The sequence below is a fragment of the Opisthorchis viverrini genome, assembly GCF_000715545.1.
Source record: "Opisthorchis viverrini unplaced genomic scaffold opera_v5_55, whole genome shotgun sequence".
NCBI classification, from domain to species: Eukaryota; Metazoa; Platyhelminthes; class Trematoda; order Opisthorchiida; family Opisthorchiidae; genus Opisthorchis; species Opisthorchis viverrini.
Genome location: NW_008751709.1, coordinates 1553717 through 1571682, shown reverse-complemented (window position 1 = coordinate 1571682; position 17966 = coordinate 1553717). Strand labels below are relative to the sequence as shown.

Here is a 17966-nt window from a genome sequence, read left to right as displayed (position 1 = left end):
TCGTGAGCGAAAGTCAATTTTCCAGGCAAAATTTTTTTAGAGCATACAGTAATTCTCTAGAAATATTACTACTGTTTGCCACTCAATCTTTCTATTGGCTTTCAAACCTGAGTATGTTGTTTAGTCATGCGAGAATCGCATTCTGGTCGGATAATGATGGTTACTTCAATAGTCCCTCCATTTCCAGGTGTTAGTGAATGAACATAAATTTCCCGTGTGTGCTTTGGGTGGTGTAAGGGGCGACCGACATCTAATACGACAATCACTTTACACTTCTAACGGACATTGGCACGTTTAAATTGCCTGTTTGTGTGGACGAATATTGTAGCTGAAATGCGATATCGTTTCAATGCCGCGCTGTGTAATTAGCCAATAGGCGAGAAGTACTGTTTTATCCAGACTAAATGTTTTGATTTTAGCAAACAGTGGATGTAGAAAGTTGACAACTCAACATTGTGCACCAACATTCGATGCGCAGTCGTTAGACAGCAGCGAGAAGAAAGCAACAACAAAACTACAGGGGTAGACTGAACACTACTACGGCAGCAATTGATTGGCTCTGGTTGTCAATAGCTGAGAAAGACCATGCGTTGATACGACTGGTCAGTTGCGCTGAAAGTGAACGCTCGGGGCCTTCCCACCATGTCACCAGTCTGTTCAGTCGACCTGGAGGGACAAGAGTAATGAACACATTGGCTTTACGGTTATATAAGCAGAGTAGCAGTAGACTGCAATCCGTTCGACAGTGTGTGAGCTTACAATTCATTCACCGGTTAGGTTCGTGTGTAAAAATATCTGAACTTGCCAGCGCCAGAACTACGTGGCGTGGATTGCCAGTTCTACAGACTTTGGGACTGATCTGTTCTGAGGAGTTACACAAGAAAATTTCAGAGTAGTAATCTGGCTCAAATTATGCAAGCTGTTCATGAATCCGGCGACGAGGAGAATCCACGAGAAAGGGCGCGAAGAGTGTTGAGTGATGTTTTGGGATTACAGACGGACACCTCAAGTTGCGAAACACCAAATTTAAAAGATGGTGATGATTTCTACTTGCTTGGAGGAGACTCTTTGTTGGTTAGTCATTTCATAATATGACCATGCTCTATTTGTTTCCTTACACACTGTTGTTTCTTAAGATTGCAGTCATTATCATATAAATATCAAGAATTAATTTCAAGGATACTAGTTTTGCTAGGATGTGTCGCACTCTATCCATCCAAAGGGTAGGATGGGGAGGCCCAACGTTACGCCCCGTTAAAATACATTTCATTATGAATCATATTGTTCAGTTCAATAAGATAAACCAAGGGTCCCGACAAACCCTCGTGCATACAAGCCTATATTACTGCTGTATTTCGTTTTATTTTTCATTACACACGCTAGTTACTGTATGAAAAGTCACATTACATAAATAATAAAGCAGAAATGAACGGGACTGTGCGTGCGTTCCTTTTCGGCTGAGATCGTAAAGCAATAGAGCTGGAAAGCATTGGTTTATTAGTCAGGATCAGTTCAATCAGGCGTGGTCAAACCACGACTGTGGACCAACAGATTCATTTTCCGACCCACCTCATCAGTAAAGTTAGTGAAAAAGTTGACGTTTCAGTGTTAATAGTTACTGGACGGGTGGTATTTGGCACAGAATTTGAGCATCTTACCGTGAATTGATATTTTTGAGTAGGTGAATTGGTCGTATCTGTGAACTGCGGACGAATAGTGCAAAAGGTGGAAAAGTCTGTGCATACTACACCATAATAGGATCCCAGGTACTTCTCTCGTGAATCCAAGTGATAATTCGGTTGACAAGCAAAAATGGAACTGTTGGTTGGTCCACTTTTCGTTTGTTTCCACGCAGGCTATGACAAATACTCCTCACATACGACAAAGACAGTCTGGTCAACAAATTTTACCCACCGTGTCCTGTGGAACCAACAGCTTTCAAATACTCTAACTTGAACTAAGTGACCAGATGTATCTAATTCACCCCAGGGCTCGTGATAGGATATGGATGAACAATCAAGGAGCTTGGCTTAAAAGTGGTGACTTGTTTAAATATCTAAAAGATCCAACAGCTTGCACCAAAAGTCGTCACAGCTAGCATTTGTGTCAACTGACGTATGCTATTCGTCTCATCAATCATCATGGATCTCAAAACTTTTGGCATGATCTACATGATAAGATCAACACCAAGCTATATTTCACTTGGAGCTTATGGGTGCTAGCTATGACTCATTGTAAAAAAATCAACAAACTGCTTCTCTTACCCTTGTTGGTTTCCACGTCAGCAATGCACCCTGGTCAGAGTAACCGAAATCACACCTCGCGAGCGATCGATGCGCTCAGACGGTACTTGCAAACATGTTAAACGGGAACCTACAGTTCGCCCGATTGTCCAAATTAGCGTGACTCATCCAAAACGTACGGCTAACGACTTGCCACAATAGGATAGATACTATGCATTACGAGAATTCCCACCTACCTCCACCTACCTGATGGGGTTTAAGTACCGATGTGATTTGCCCACTAAGCCTTCGCCAGCAATTCCGTCAGGCTGTTGGACCCAAGGCCTAACATCGCCAGCTGAGAACAGTCTTGGAATAATCTGTTTGGAGTAATTCGTTGTGCGGTATTCATGACATTCTGTCGATGTAGTTTAGGGCAGCGAAAAACACTTGTTGGGTGTTCCATAAAACTGCAGTAAGGTGCACACAAAAACCAGTCAGTGCTATTAACGCAGACCAACGACAAGAGTACGGGGTTTCCTATGGTTATATACAATGGTTTTATTAGTATTTTTGTTCAAATATTGATTCCGGACATCTATGGAGGTAGCGCCTTTCTGCCACGTCAGTTAGCCTAACCGATGGCGTCGCGCAGCCCAAATTCTGTTGGCCAGACTACTTAACATAACGGATTAACAATTGTGTTTTTTGGATCAACTGGAGTGCCACTGATGATAAATTAGGAGATGATACAGTAAGCAGTAGAATGGTTGAACGTGCACCAGGCATACCGTCTCTCTTATAGCTAAAATATCAGGTGCAACAATAAGTCGATTTGTGTCTGTTTCTAGTACATCGCTTCATTCTCTGTGCTTTTGTTTACATATGATTCACCAGGTACCAAATAATTTCGTTGCATATCCCTCGGATGTAAGGTTTCCAGGCTGTGTGCACTCCCGGTCTGAAGGCTGCCTGTCTCCAATGGTGACGCTGATATCGACAATGGATCACATTCTTTTGTTGTAAATTCCCCCCCCCCCTTTGCGCGATTCGATTTGTGTAATCGATTTGGGAAAATTTTTAGGTCCCATTATGGCTATAGGGCTTCAAGGTAATTCTATACCTATTGCGTGAAAAGCAAAAAGATATTTTGTCTTCGACAGAGTGAGTCACATGAAATCTCGTGAATTTCTGTGGTTCGTTGACTTCTACGCCTCGCAAATTTCTGTATCAATGGACAGAGAGACTAACCCGTTTAGTCTTGAGCAGCATATCGAGACTTAGTGCAAAGTGAGATTGAAAAAACACATTTGATCTGCCCAACAAAGTATGGCAAATAAATGGTAGAGACACAAGGAAATTCTGGTGTTAGGTAACAAAAAATGTTATCTGGTTTCTGATGTCACACAGTGTGCAAGTTTACCGAGAACATTTGTCAGGTTGCGAGGGGGTTTCGCCGTCCAAATGAAACATATGGTGGATGCATTTCTCAGGTTTCCATCAAACTTATTCCTGAACACGAAACAGCGCGCAGCTAACGTCAACTTGATTTGAAGGGTACCATAAAAGCGAGGTGCAGTTGGGAATCAGTTGCGTCTCTCATTAGCATAGAAGTGATCTGCAAATAGGTGTATTTCGCCGAACGTAAAGTCTGGTTTTCAAGTAGAAGAGACGGATGATAAGCCCTAAGAAGAATGAAACCTGCCGTCTGCCATCGAACAGTCATCAGCGAAACTACCACTAGTGTACTTTGCCTCAGTTACTACCAACTTAATTTGCCAATGTGTGTTGTCCTTAACTTATTTGATTTTGGTACATTAGCTAGTACAGTGATAATTGCACTGCTAGAAATTTACAAAATTTATGGAGTTAATATTCTCTATCCAGTGCGTCCGGTGTCAAAGTGTTGTTGGAGTCCGTTGTCCAATTAAGGCGGTAAATGGGATGTGGATTGTAGACCTACATGGGTAGGAAACCATCAGCTGATAACCACGAAATGTTTTCAAGCGAACATAAATGAAGTGAACTATTTTAAGTATAGCAGTGGAAGAATTCGGTGAGCAACAGAATAAGCAATTGAACACACTTGTGCCACACGCTTTACACCTCCGCCTTATTTGGACAAGCCGGTCGGGTTTGCTTAGCATCTATTCATTCAATGGCCAAACGGCCCTAGAAACCGCTATGTGCCAGTGTTATCAAATCAACCGGCTGTGGTCACACCTGAAAAGTACATGTAAATGGCCTTGCACACCGCTCGCCTTAGTTGTGTGTGTACATTGGCTAAACGAGAAAACACCCAGACCACCAGGCGTACCAAAACGATACCGTTTGTCGGTGGCAATCACGCCAGTGAGAAAAGTGCTAATTTGATCAGGGCTAGTCGGCTGTCGCACTGTTTAGAAAGAAGGCCAAGCATGCTCATTAGACCGCTCACTTAGAGTGGAATTCTAAAGCGGAGACGAACCTTGCAAAAGCACCGAGTACCCAGAGGTAGAAAGATATGCTCAAGTGACGTTGTCCCTAGAAATGTAGACTCTTTATCCGCTTTCACTTCAAGATTATACTTACTAGCCGGACAGATTTATTGAGCACAAACCCCAGAATATTTCAGCATTGAACTCAGAGAAGAAAGCGTGGTATTTTCGCCGGCAGTTCAACAGTAAACAGATAGCGGAGATGCTATCGCGAAGTTTTAATAGTATCGTCAGGACCACTTTTAAAGAAGCTTATATGAAATTCTTTTCCAGACGTCCTTCATCAATTCAGTTAGGTAATAAGGTTGTTTATTGTTTCAGGTTTGTCTGTCTACAGCCTGTCAGCCTGCTACTAATTTCGGTGGAATCCCATCTGTTAACAACACGCGATTGCTAAGGGCACCAGTGTCGGTCACAAGTACGGTCTTTAAAAATCATCATTTAACTGTCGTCTCCTTATATTCTCACGTACCCTGGAGGCAGCTGTATCAGGTGTTCTCCCGAGAGCCGTCAATCTATGCCAACAGACAGAATTAGCCAATACCCCCTTCTAAACTTGTCACGTATCTAGGACAGGACTATGAACATTATTTGTATTCTGTCCGGTTGATAAAAGTCTGGAAACAACTGTCAGCTCTTGGTTTCGTTCCAGACAAGGACAATGCAATATTCCGGACAGTACAATCTATGTTTGGATGATCGTATTGTATAAACACCATCCGAGGCTCTTTACCTTAAAACTTTAGCCAGTTTTAGTGGAACAGTTCCAAACCGTCAGAATACGTGGATAAAGATGCCAAGATCAAGATGTCAAATTCAGGCACCAACAGTGGCCATTCTCCGGCACTTTCAGCGTTCACAGGTGTGTTACTGATAGCGAAGGGAATGAGGCCGATTAGTAGGCAATTGTAAGTAAAAGCTCTAAACGTTGTATACGAAATACTTCACATAAAATTGGCAAGACACTTGTAATGGGCAAATTTCAGAAAGACGGTTCGACCATCCTCTTGCCATTGGGATGCTGAGGCACAGCAACAGAGCAGTATTCACACAAAAGTATAACGCATTTTACGGTCGAATGCAACCGACAGTTTTGTGAAATCACATGAAGGTCTTCATGATAGAGAATCAGCTGTGTAAGCATTGACGTGAGCTATTTGCCCAGCTAGTTCCTGTTCAACCTTGTGTTTTGTCCCGCGCACGGTCCGCAACGTGAGCGCCTTGATTTGGTCTGCCCACCAATCGGTCGTGATTGGACAAGTTCGTCCCAGAAGGTGACCGCTTTCCCCTCACACAAGTGTTTGGGTTTCTGTCGCCTTGCTCGGTCAACCAATTATTCATGGAGCTCTTGTTCCACCCCATTTTATACTTTCCATGTGCTGATCATCTTATCACAAATATCCTGGGTGGCTGGTTTAAAATTTAGGCCTGTATGCTCTCAGCTGACTACACATAATCCGAAAGACATTGGACTTTGTGGAACTACCTGAAGACGCAATACCTCATCAACTTCATTAGTCCCACAGATTGATTTAGAACAGACATCTGAGTACGTGGATAGTTTTCAATGTCACGACCAGACTCGGGTTTATACATGGATTAAAAATAATAAAAATAAAAAGTAAATTTGCAGTACCGAAAATAGGCTGAACGGCAAAGCACAGGGATCAGGTGAGGCCATTGGAGCCACGTGCTTCATACGACTACTGGGAACGCTCAGCCCCACCAGTTCTGCCTGCAGGCACCAGCTACCATTATCGTTGTGACATGAGCAGGGCAAACGTGACATCTGGACGAAATGCTTCTAGCTTGCAGATGGGGATGACGACAGTTGACTGCCACTTGTGACAGTTTTAGACCGACTCATGTGGTGCCAACGTGGTGTCCTGTATCTACCCAGTGAGGTGAAACCGTGCTACTTAAAAACACGAGACAGTCGTTTGATCCCATTGTTCAGCCGGTGCGGTGACGTCCAAATGAGCAAGCAGACTAATAGGCAGACAGGTAAATGGCCTCTCGAGTGATTGACCCTTCAGCAGTGATCTAATCCCGAGACAGCGTAAACTCGTTGCGTAAAGTAAGCGTTCGAAGATCCTTAAAACGACCTTTCTTGCTTTAATGTCACTAATTACTATTCTTATTGATGGGGCCTTTGGTGTTACTTGCCACATAAAACAATCACACCGGACTGATAAAAGACCCCCCATACGCAGACTTTTCCATAACTCATGAAACGCAGTGTTTATCAAGCTTGATCCAGGAATTTATTACTAAACAACTTACAAAGAGGTCAAATATACAGCCGAAAATTCAAAACAATGAATGTTGCCATTTCCAGATGTTCTACTGACTCCCATTGACAAGACAGCTCACTATCCAAGCTCACTACTTCCAAGTGCTCCACACAATACATGCGTTTCAAACTTTTCCAACCATTTCCTCCTACTTGAACGCTGGTTACAACCCCATTCAGTATAGCGTATCATATTGCAACACCAAACAGGATAAAGCAAAATGTCTGTCCGTTGAAGAGCATTTTAATCAAAAACGAGTGACTACGTAGAACGCTTGAGAAGTGTTGAAAACGCAAAATAATCCGTGATGTATAAACGTGATGCACTACTCATAAGGTCACTGAAACTTCTTAAAAACATCATAAACGAGAGATTTAGCTGGGTTCCAGGTGAGTCTACAGCAGAACCGAATTTGTTCCAAATGGGTGTCTTCCGCTAAAGCAGTGATTGACTTTTAACTGACCCCTGAAAATGGTACACCTTTCATTGCCTTGCAACGCAAATGATTTGTCCGCCTTCATTGAACGCCGTTTCAACGCCGTTTCAACGCGGCACACAAGCGGTGTTGTAACACTGGTAAAATTCATGTCTATTGGGGAAACCACCTGAGTTGAAAGGTCTTTGTCTCATCTCACCAAAGCGGATTCAGCTCCACCGGCTGAACTATTCGGCACTTGGCAACTTGCTTCGTTGAACATATCTCTAAGTTGTTTCGGATCCCCGTGTTTGGTAGCTCCAGGAACACAATAACCAGGAATCGGGTGAACAGTAGTTACCATAAAAATACCCCAGTGGCTTTTGACGTTTTTTCAAGTCGAATTACGCTTACAGTGCGAATACTGATAAGATTGATTGTTGTCACTAATCTTTTGAAACTATCTTTGGTTAAAAACCTTACGCTGGCTTGTTAACGGGATACTACAACCGTCCTGAATTCACTTAACCTTCATTATTCTTTCGCCACTCACTGACTAGCTTATTTGCATCTCGCTTTGTCTTAGCCTATTTCACATTAGGCTCAAAATCCTTCATATTAATTTTTCAATTTTGTGTTAACCCACTGATATGCCTTCCACTCTAATGCGCCTGGTATCAGCGTTACATTATGCGATTTCAGTTCACTGTTCTGAGTTTTTTAATTTTTCATACACATGCCATGACTAGTTAAACACTTGCGAACATGCCACTTCTGATAAGAGAAGTCGCCAAGAAAATATTTATACTAATCTGGCTCACTTTAACCTAACCCTGGCAAACTATCTGTTCACCATTGACCTAAATCGCGCTTCTGTACCCTCACGTATGTCTGTTTAACGAAGCAGGAAGTTCCCACTGAACAAAACCTTCCAATTTTCGCATTCCTGTTAGATACCGACGGCATACAAACGCTAACGACATTGTTTGCTTGCAATATCATGCATTGTTTCCAGCCAAGCACAAGTAAATCGACAGGACCAATGATATCCATGCTTTCTGTATTCTCTTTCACGTTCTTCTATAACGTTCCGTTTGCTCCACCTGAAAAAGTTACAGATATTCGCATTCAATTAAGTTATGTTTTAAGCTGAACTGATCATGATTTTCCATAAAATGTCCACACTTGCGTAAGCTGCAGTGTCTTGTATATTCCTATTCTTCAGGGAACATGTTCTGATGATTACTGCCATAGCTAGACTGTCCCATTTCGTAATCATGAATTTTGGATGGACGATGAAGTTAGGCTTTTTGACCCTTAAATGCCGTTGTCCTACGGGACCGTGTGGACACCCTGGATGAACTGACCCTAATAAATATCCTTCCAGGTGGTCGCGCTTAATAAGTGCGCGACAGAGTTACAAGTGAATGCTTTTGAACATAGCGGCCTTTCCAGTAGTGTTAGTGCCACCTGTCGCCACTTGGAAGCAACAAGGTCGAGGGTTTTTTTTTCTAAAACAGACCTGTTGATAAAAATCTCATAACTGAAGAGAGGTGAAACAAGCAGTAGTCGATTTGGAGTGTACTGCACTGCGAACGCACAACACTGATTTTTTGGTATATCTGGAATGATGCTAAACTCGACATTGTATGGGGTCCATAATTCAAACTACGACGCACAATATTTCGCCCCAATTAGCTACATAATGCTGGTCTTTTAGTGACCCACTGGTAGTCTGAAATACTATTCCTTTTGATACATACACTCTACTCTTCAACAACCCCTTTGCTATGCTACTGGCTTCAGATCTGCCCCTTAGTTGAGCTCTGGTGTTCTAATCATGACTATAAATAGGGTATGGTCGGTTCGATCCACGACTTTGTGCGGAATCTCATGCGGTACTGTTTTGCTCAGGATTTTGTTGAGTTGATTAAGCGGACAAAGTTTACAGCTCCGTAGAACATGATCGTTTCCCTTGCGGTATCCCACTGGTTGCGTGATTTCTTGCCTTAATAAGCTGGAACATAATCGGTTTGGTGTTGTCCAGTCTGGTTATACTACTTGTAACCCCAAAAACTACATTCTGGAACATTGAAAATCCTTTCACGCAGACTTAATCATGACCATACTGTCCGACCGATTGACTCAGGTTGAACAACTGACGTCATCCTGACAACAAAACCCTGACAAAATGATTAACACATCTGTCATGACATGTGGTTTGCTTACGGTAATCATTTTATGTGAACTCTGAATATTCTTAGTGATTCGCTCATTGTTTCAGTAGGTATATACTTGCCAAGCAGATTCTTTACTTGTCATTACTATTGCCGCTATTCTATGCTTGTTATGGGCGGTCACACGCTGCGTAGACAAGCCATATCGCATAAACGTCACTGATGTTCCACATGCTGAGTAAGGGTTCATCATGACGTAACTGCATGGAATAAGATACATCAACGAATATCCCTCCTTGGCTTGCGTAATGCTGACTGACATATTTCGGCTGAAGTGGTTAGAAGCCGAATAAGTTTAGTAGGGACCAGTTGGATGCACGGTACCGCACAGTACCGCTCTTGATTGTTGCTAAATTAGGCCAGAGTATTGCGTATTGAGTATTGCGGTGCTTGATAGAAGTAGTCCATGTAATTCACAATGTTCCAACGAGTTTCGTGTTGTATCTCTTCCTCCACTGTCACCTAACTGTCATTTAGTTTGAAACCCTAAAATTCATTGCTGTCTATTGGACCAAAGATTACCTTATCACATGCGAGTAAGTAGCGTGTTTGTGTGATGTGTTTGTGAGTCGATTGCGAATCAGACCATTGGAAGACGCGTCGCGTGCACGCAGAGTCAGCCGATTTCTGTAAGACTCTGATATGTCTGATGCTAACTTTTAACTTAATAAATGAGTTCCTGTGGAACTCGTTGTGCATTGCATTGTCCTGTATTCATTGTCGGCCGTCTTGTTGCAACTAGGCTTTTGCGTTAAGGAGCGACAGATAGATAATGATGCACAGAAGCACTTTGCAGTTATCACTGAACTTACACCAAGAATTCGTCGGCCGAAGAGCCTGAGATCACCAAGTCACTGAAAATCAGTGGGACTTTGTCGTGCATCCACCTGTAGTTCAAGGACAGGGGGCAGTTCCCGTCCTAGAAAGCTGCAGGTAAAAAGCTCCTTTGAGGGTCGTTTCGTGCAGCACATACCACCGATAGTTCCAGAAAATTCGGATTCACTCGTGTAGTGCTGATTAATTCTCCTGTATGAGGTGCCATCCGTGCATGATTTACTTACGAAGGAAAATCGCGCAAGCAGTTCGTGAACTTTGGGATAGATGTTATTTTTGGCTTGTGATATTCAGCTGATATAAAAGAAAACCACAAGCACACTTTGGACAGTAATAAAAACAAGCTTTATTTACATAAGTACCGGCGTTCCAATTTCAGTCAATAGCTTTCACTTTGTCTAGAGCACACAGTGGCTTCAGATACGAGAAGCCACACTTCCTTTTCAGTTCACTAGTTAGGAATTCTACCTTGTTGGTCTAGGATACCGGTTCTTGGAATCCCGGCCAGACTTATATCTAATAGTTATAGTAATACCAATACTGATAACGAAAATGGTCGCTCAGCCCTAATACTGTCTTAATACCTATGTCCAAAGCTACCAATGAAAGGAACAAGGCCTTCGCTGCGTAGTTGTTTATTGGAGAACACTAACTGAACGGTTACAGACTATTAGACGAGGAAGCAAAACCCTCACATGCATCTTCTTTATAAAAACTGAATGTCCGTCTCCTACTCGAACGCGTCTTTCTGAACTTTCGTAGTTACTCACTGACTATCGCTCAAATGTAAACGAATAGTACAAAGCAGTTCCACGAATTCCGTAATAAATCCCACTTTTCAATTGACGCGAAGTGGATTTACGGGAAAACTACATACCACTAGCATGCCTCATCAGTAGTATCCACCGTGACACCAGATGTAAGCAAGAGGGTTGAGATATTGCCAGTTCTCCCAAGCCTTGATAGAAGCGGTCGAGATGCTGGGTTTCGTACCAAGGAACTTCCAGTTGGTGAGTGTGCACCGTATCCACTGAGCTAGCTCGAATTTGACTGATTGATAGCTCTTGCTCTAACGTAGGTGGTTTGCCTGTAAATGGGCTGGCTTTACACTTATACAATCCGGGACTAAACCAACAGACTACTCATGTTGTTCGTTGCAAATCCTGCAATACCTACCAAAATGCGAGTGGGAAGTTTGGTTAGGATATCTTTGTGAGGATTGTGTATTCTTTGATTGACTTTTACAAACAAGAGTAGATACCATTTCGTAAGGGATAATTTGGCGTCAGCCCTTCGAGGTATATTCCGTTATAAAAAGCGTATTGGAGTTCCAAAATAATCTACTGTATGTTGTGGGATAGATGGCCGGAAAATATCCCACTTCATTCTGTGCCTGAAGGTCGGCTACGACTTTGGGATTTCGAGCCTCTTTGAAATCAACTGAGTTTAACATGATCAGCGATTGCCTTTAAGAAGAGGGAACTAGATATTTTAGTATACAACTGATAATGTCACCCGTATCTAACAAACAACTATGGACACGTCAGTTTAATGTGACGGGATTTATACGCGAATTGTGGTGACTCCCAGATGACATCCTTTCATACTGATGTTTATAGGAGTCTAAAAGAGGAATCTCACGGTCCTCCTTTGAAAAGTGCTGGGGAATGATCAAACTCCTAGATGAAAAACTGCAAGACTAATCGAAATGCAAATGCTCGAAAAAATTCCCGACTTTATTAGGAAGCAAGTCCTTGTTCAAATTCCTGCGGGGGAATATAACAGCTCTCTCAAAGGAGACCAGCATAAGCTGATTTCTTCTGAGTGCTGCGTAAACGCTCTTAAAGACGACCATCCAACCCGTGAAGACGATCGACTTCCATGTTCCACAGACGTTATTTTCAGGCTGAAAAAAGCGTTAAAAAGCGTTTTTGTATTGTCGGCTTTGGTCAGTCTTGTTTTGGAACATCATTTCGATTTCTTTGGCGCCGCTTCATTTGTCTCCGTCTGGAGTGATGACGCGAGAGACCTACAAAGTTGGGTTCCTTTATGCGGTTTAAATCGCTGACAAAGTTCACAATGCAGAAATCAATGATGAAACGGTGAATTTGCTTTATCCACCCCGTGAGCGACGCTGCGACAAGTTAGTCTCCAGAGCAGAGTCTACAATATGTAGATTAGATGGAGTAACAGATTGAAACATTGTAGGACAGATACTGAGTGCTTGATTTTTATGTCACCTGATCACTGTCGAATTAAGAAGTATATTACAACAGTATTTGTGCACATACTCAGCAGAGCGTCAGTTCTGACGAAACCCTTACAGGTTTATTTGGAATCATGTTCTATTTTGATGGAGATAGCTCCTTCTGGGAAGAAGTTATAAAATGTCATATATGAGCACCGAATAATTTTCTCACCTACCAGTTTCACCGTTCTCACATACGGAATTCGATTAGGTCTTCAAATCTTTTCACAGGGTTTCAGATAGTGATGATTCTCAGACGGGATGAGTATAAAGCCGTACAGTACTTCTTAGCGTTTCATTATTTACCGACTTCACTTGCACGGCGATCAACTGACTGAACGTCCTGCCTAAAATGCCTAAATGTCTCCTTGTGGTTTCTTCCAATAGAGACTATCTCCACAACTAACACGATAAGGATGGAAAGGGTGAGTGTAGTTTCAGGAACAGACGTTTTGAAAGAGCCAGCGACGTCCAGCTTATTCTCAATGGAAAATTAGTTGTTCTTTCCCGTTAGGAACTCCTGGGATGTTTTGCAATGTTCGTTTGACGGCGCGCATTTGTAGCCTTTCTATCTAGAGTACAAAGAATACTGTAGGACACTTTCTTTGTTTTACATAAAGTAATATTCCCATTTCCGTCTTATCAGGCGGTTCATGCTGTGGATTCATTGGAAAAAATGGGATTTCAGGTTGACTTGAGCACCTTCTACGAGACTGGGAACATCGGCCAAATTTTGGATTCCCTGGTGCCTCCAGCAGGAAGTAAAGCTAATGTGAACAAGGTTACAAAAGACCTCTCCAGATTGAAGGTTGGTGACTTTAAAAGTGTTCTTTTTCATTAAGACATATTTATCTGGATACAGATACTCCAGGGGAGTGGATATAACTCTTAGGAAACTGATTTTCCCGGGTTACTACTCCAGATTCAAGTTGGAACTATTTTGGTTAGGCATGACGTATATTGTACTGAAAGCTAATTTCTTCGACATATTCGGGACATATCTCTTCCAGGTATTATTTGTTTTGTGTTCGATAAGTCTTCAACCTTACTGGCACAAAAAACCACTTTGATTAACCTTGTACCTTGCATATTCAGCATGTTAACTTGTTTTGATTAAGTCTTATAAAGGAACTGTCTGTAAGAAAAAGGTAGGGAAGCGACGTCGCTTCAAATGGTCAGATTCTAAACGCCAGTACCTAGCCATTCGCCTTCAGAACCCCCTAAGGACACTTATTTTGTACTTTTAATCGTGCTTCTGGGACGAGCCCTTCTGGATCCAGTAACACATTCTACTTTAACGAGCTTCAGTGACCCGAAATTTCCCCAAGAAAGTTGACTGACTATCCTCCGTAAACAATACTTACTGAGAGGTGTCGCCGAAACATGTCTCACAGTCCTTCCTACCAGTAAGCCTAGTCCGTAAAGGACAGTATTTTCACAGTGGAAAGCAGTTCAGCTGTCTTTGTCCGACATCCATCAACCAACACGTGTGATTTGTATGACGCTCTAGTAGGACCATGTTAGAGAGAAAAATCTCATGCCGGATGTCCACAATGGTCTGTCTCAAGTTTTTGGAACTGGCTTCCACAATGGTGCACTACTAGGTTCAAAAGGAGTATAGCCACAGCGTTTGTGGACTGCACACAAAGTGTGTGTGTGAAATAAATCAAAAGGTGACTTATCGTTTGTGGATAACTCGTGAAAGTCCGGACGGCGGGAACGTGTTTTCCCCGCAGTATAGCTGCTACACATGCTCCGTAATTGTCCGTCGACTTGAAGAGTTTGGGTGACTTCCTCCCCCTTGCACGCACGCTGGTATATGTGGTAACTGTGTTGTGCCTTCTTATATATAGGAAGGTTTGGCGTGCGTATATTACATAGAATCGTCCCGATGAGTATGAGACGGGAACTGACTTGTGGTCGGTCAAGGTTGCGAGCGGGACCGGGTTTATCACGTGATTTGTGTGCTTGCGGAGCAGGCGCGTCTAGTGAATACGGATGTACCGGACAAATCAAGTGAAGTTGTTTGAGAAAACAAGGACATGTCCGCTACAGGTGTCGTTCTCTCGGAACATCATAGTTGAATAAGTTTAGAATCCTTTCTGACGCACAAGTCACGTACATTATTAAATTAATTAAATGTTATTATGTGGCACCCTGTCGGTGCCTAGCTGCCATGCCACCCGAAGGAAGCACGAGGGCTGGGATACTGCCAGGTTACCCAAGCCTAGACAGGGGAAGTTGAGAGGCAGAGGTCGGGTGTGAACCACGGACCTTTCGCTCAATAAATTCGTGCTCTTACTACTTGGGCCATCTCGCCTCGTTCAAGATTCAAATTTGATTAAAACAGTGGTTTATCTATCATGGTGTCACGAAACTCTCCACTATTATGTTGTACAAAGATACATGAATCTATATTATATCCGAGGAACTTTCAGGAACAATATTTCTATAAAACTCCAATCGGGTAAGACGGTTTGTCAAAAAGCCTGAGTGTTGCTTGAGCGTTTTTTCGAGGCCAGTGTAACATATGGGAACCCATTTGTTTATATTAAAGTTGTTTTTGTATTATTACAGTAACCGTGATTGCCGTTCGATATAATTATGCCAGAAAGCTAGGGTACTATCGATTGTGCAGTGCTGAAAAGATAATTGGCTTCTTGAATACATCAGAGTGATAGATGGTTTATAACAACACCGAGAATGTCCTACGCAGATCGCAGCAGCGGTAGATCCGAGTCCAAACACGACTCCTCATCAATACATGTCTGACGCGGACTGGAGTTTCACAGGATCCGGTTGCATCTCTTGTATTGTAGGTATTTCTCATAAGTTCGCAGAGTATCACGATGAAACGGCAGCTGAAATTAGACTGAGAAGTATACACGTTTGTCTTCATTAGGCGAAGCAGTGAAATTTTTTACTTTTTTTGTCCTTTGTTCTTTCTCAGGAGATACTGAAGATATGCGTCATTCCTGGAATTTCGGCAAACAAACTCACTTGACTTCCCGTTTCAGTTTCCGGAGAAAAAAGGTTTTTAGTGACATCCTGGAAGGACGGAGATCATCGTCTAGGACAAGCTTGTTCGAACCGTTTCCGCCACATTAACTGACTGAGAAAAGGCTGGTATCAGCTGCCAGACTTGAGATTATGATCTTCAGTTTATTTTGACGTTTTGGATTAGCAAGGTGACAAGTTTGGTGCGGATAGGATGAGAATATTTCCGATACTGGTAATGTACTGTTGCAAATCCGGCTCTTGAGGCCAGGTAGGTGTATAGAAGTTTTCGATAGGAGCTTTACTAGCCTTGGAGAAAAACAAATTATTCAGTCTTTAGTGAGAAACTTCTTCTTCAGACGATGAACTACCCATTCAATTCGAGAAAAACTATCTTGGAAACTTTCCACAGACTTAATGTAAATCAGATCACTAATATGTTTTTTGATCATTGTTTTGGTTACCTGCAACTTTCGTTGTGTCTACTTCTTCTTTAATTTCTGGTTCGTGGAAAATCCGTCCAGATTGGTGGGTTTTGTTGAGTCACAGGATGACCGTCCGATGTATTGGGGAGAGCCTTTGCAAAGAACTATTCAGTTCGATTTTTAATCGAATCAATCTTTTTCATAGACTCACAAGCTCCTTTATGTTCTTCTATTCTGTCCAATTATTCAACAATTTTTGTCATTGCTTTTTATTTCCATGCAGTCCCAGGATAGTCTCGAAAACGTCCCTATTGACGTGGTTGAATGGGATGGCTCAGAACCAAAAGGGGAAGAGATAAAGGAAACGTTGACAGAAATATTCATGAAAAAGGATGTTTTGTACTTGGCACTTGGGCTATCACAAGCTGATCTGGCCAGTGTTGTGGACATGAGCTTTATGCCTACAAAGGATAGTATCGTTTTACTTGCATTCTGTCCGTCTTTCGAGACCAATGGGGAACCAACGACGGAAAACCGTAGACTGGTAGGAGTGCTTTTGGCGAACCCATCGGAACATGTAGAGACGCCACCAACATGCACATCGAGTGTGAATTTGCTGCTGAGGTATCTGAATTATTGTCATCCGACAACCCCAGAAACAAACAGTACTCCTGCTTCCAAAACCAACGCACTTTATGTTAGTATGATTGGAGTTCTATCGTCTGCACCGAAAAACCAATGTCATTCCAACGATTCCATGGATGCCAGGTGGAAGAGACTGGTGCTAGAAGTACTTTCACTACTGGAGAAGAAAATCTTAGAATTGGCCAAGGCGAAAGGGTTCAGTATGGTGGAGAGAATAAACACTTCTGAGATCACTGCGGTAAGTAGATAGAGCATAGTCATGCCGCTGTTTCACGTTTACGGTAATTTTCATGTGGCTCTTGGTTTTACTTGTAGTTAAGATGCTAGGTCTTACATGTTTACTCTTCTCTGTAACGATACAAATGCACATTCATTTTCAGTTCTCACTACTGGTACCATTTCGGTTTCCATCAGAAAGCTTTGCCATTATTGCTTGATGCACATAATTTAGACTTCAAAGCACTTCTGCGTTGTGCAGTTGCGTACATCCGTACATTAACAAATCCCATGATACCTAGGCTCTCAAAGCTGTGCTCTTGGCACCTGTTTGACTGATGATATCAGGATGATTAGAAAGCAACCACTGAATGAAATCTACTGAAAGCGTTAGCTGCGCTAGATGCTGACCAGACAGACAACGCCCCCTCAATATGCAGCGCGTCACAGCCTTGTATCAGACCCAGACAGCGCGAGTCACCGTTAATCAAGGTCAGACAACGCCCCCGCAGTATGCAGCACGTCACAGGATTGTACCAAAGCCAGACCGCGTGCGTCAGCATTGGATCAAGTTCAGACTGCCCTCCAATAAATAGCTTGAGGTCGTATTTTTGCACTCGCACGCACCCACTCGCTTGTTCGGAATATAGTTGTTTTGTTCCTTTCTGTAGGTCTTTTTCCGGCACTAGGCACTGGAGCAGGGTCGTCAGTCAGATACAACAGACTGGCGAATCAACAGGTACAACAACTGAGTTACAGCGAGTTCAGCTATGTAAAATCACGATGAACAACCAACGAGATATGTTTTAAAGTCGCAACACAACCGGAGATAGTCCTGCTCAAGCGGGTTCACTCGGTCAGACAGATCGTAGTTATTAACGGTTATTTGCTAATATGTGTTATATATACGTATGCTTATATATATATATATATATATATATATATATATATATATA

General features: G+C 42.5%; 1 protein-coding gene across 1 annotated transcript in view; it reads left to right on the top strand.

Moving 5' to 3' along the window:
- Positions 1-747: 747 nt before the first annotated feature.
- T265_03636 (hypothetical protein) overlaps positions 748-17966 on the top strand; it is a gene marked incomplete at both ends in the record, with an annotated part of 24513 nt that continues 7294 nt past the window's right edge. The window contains 3 exons of the mRNA XM_009168171.1: positions 748-1074; positions 13374-13535; positions 16433-17032. Coding sequence (XP_009166435.1) covers positions 913-1074; positions 13374-13535; positions 16433-17032 — 924 coding nt within the window. The remainder of the gene's footprint in view (positions 1075-13373; positions 13536-16432; positions 17033-17966) is intronic.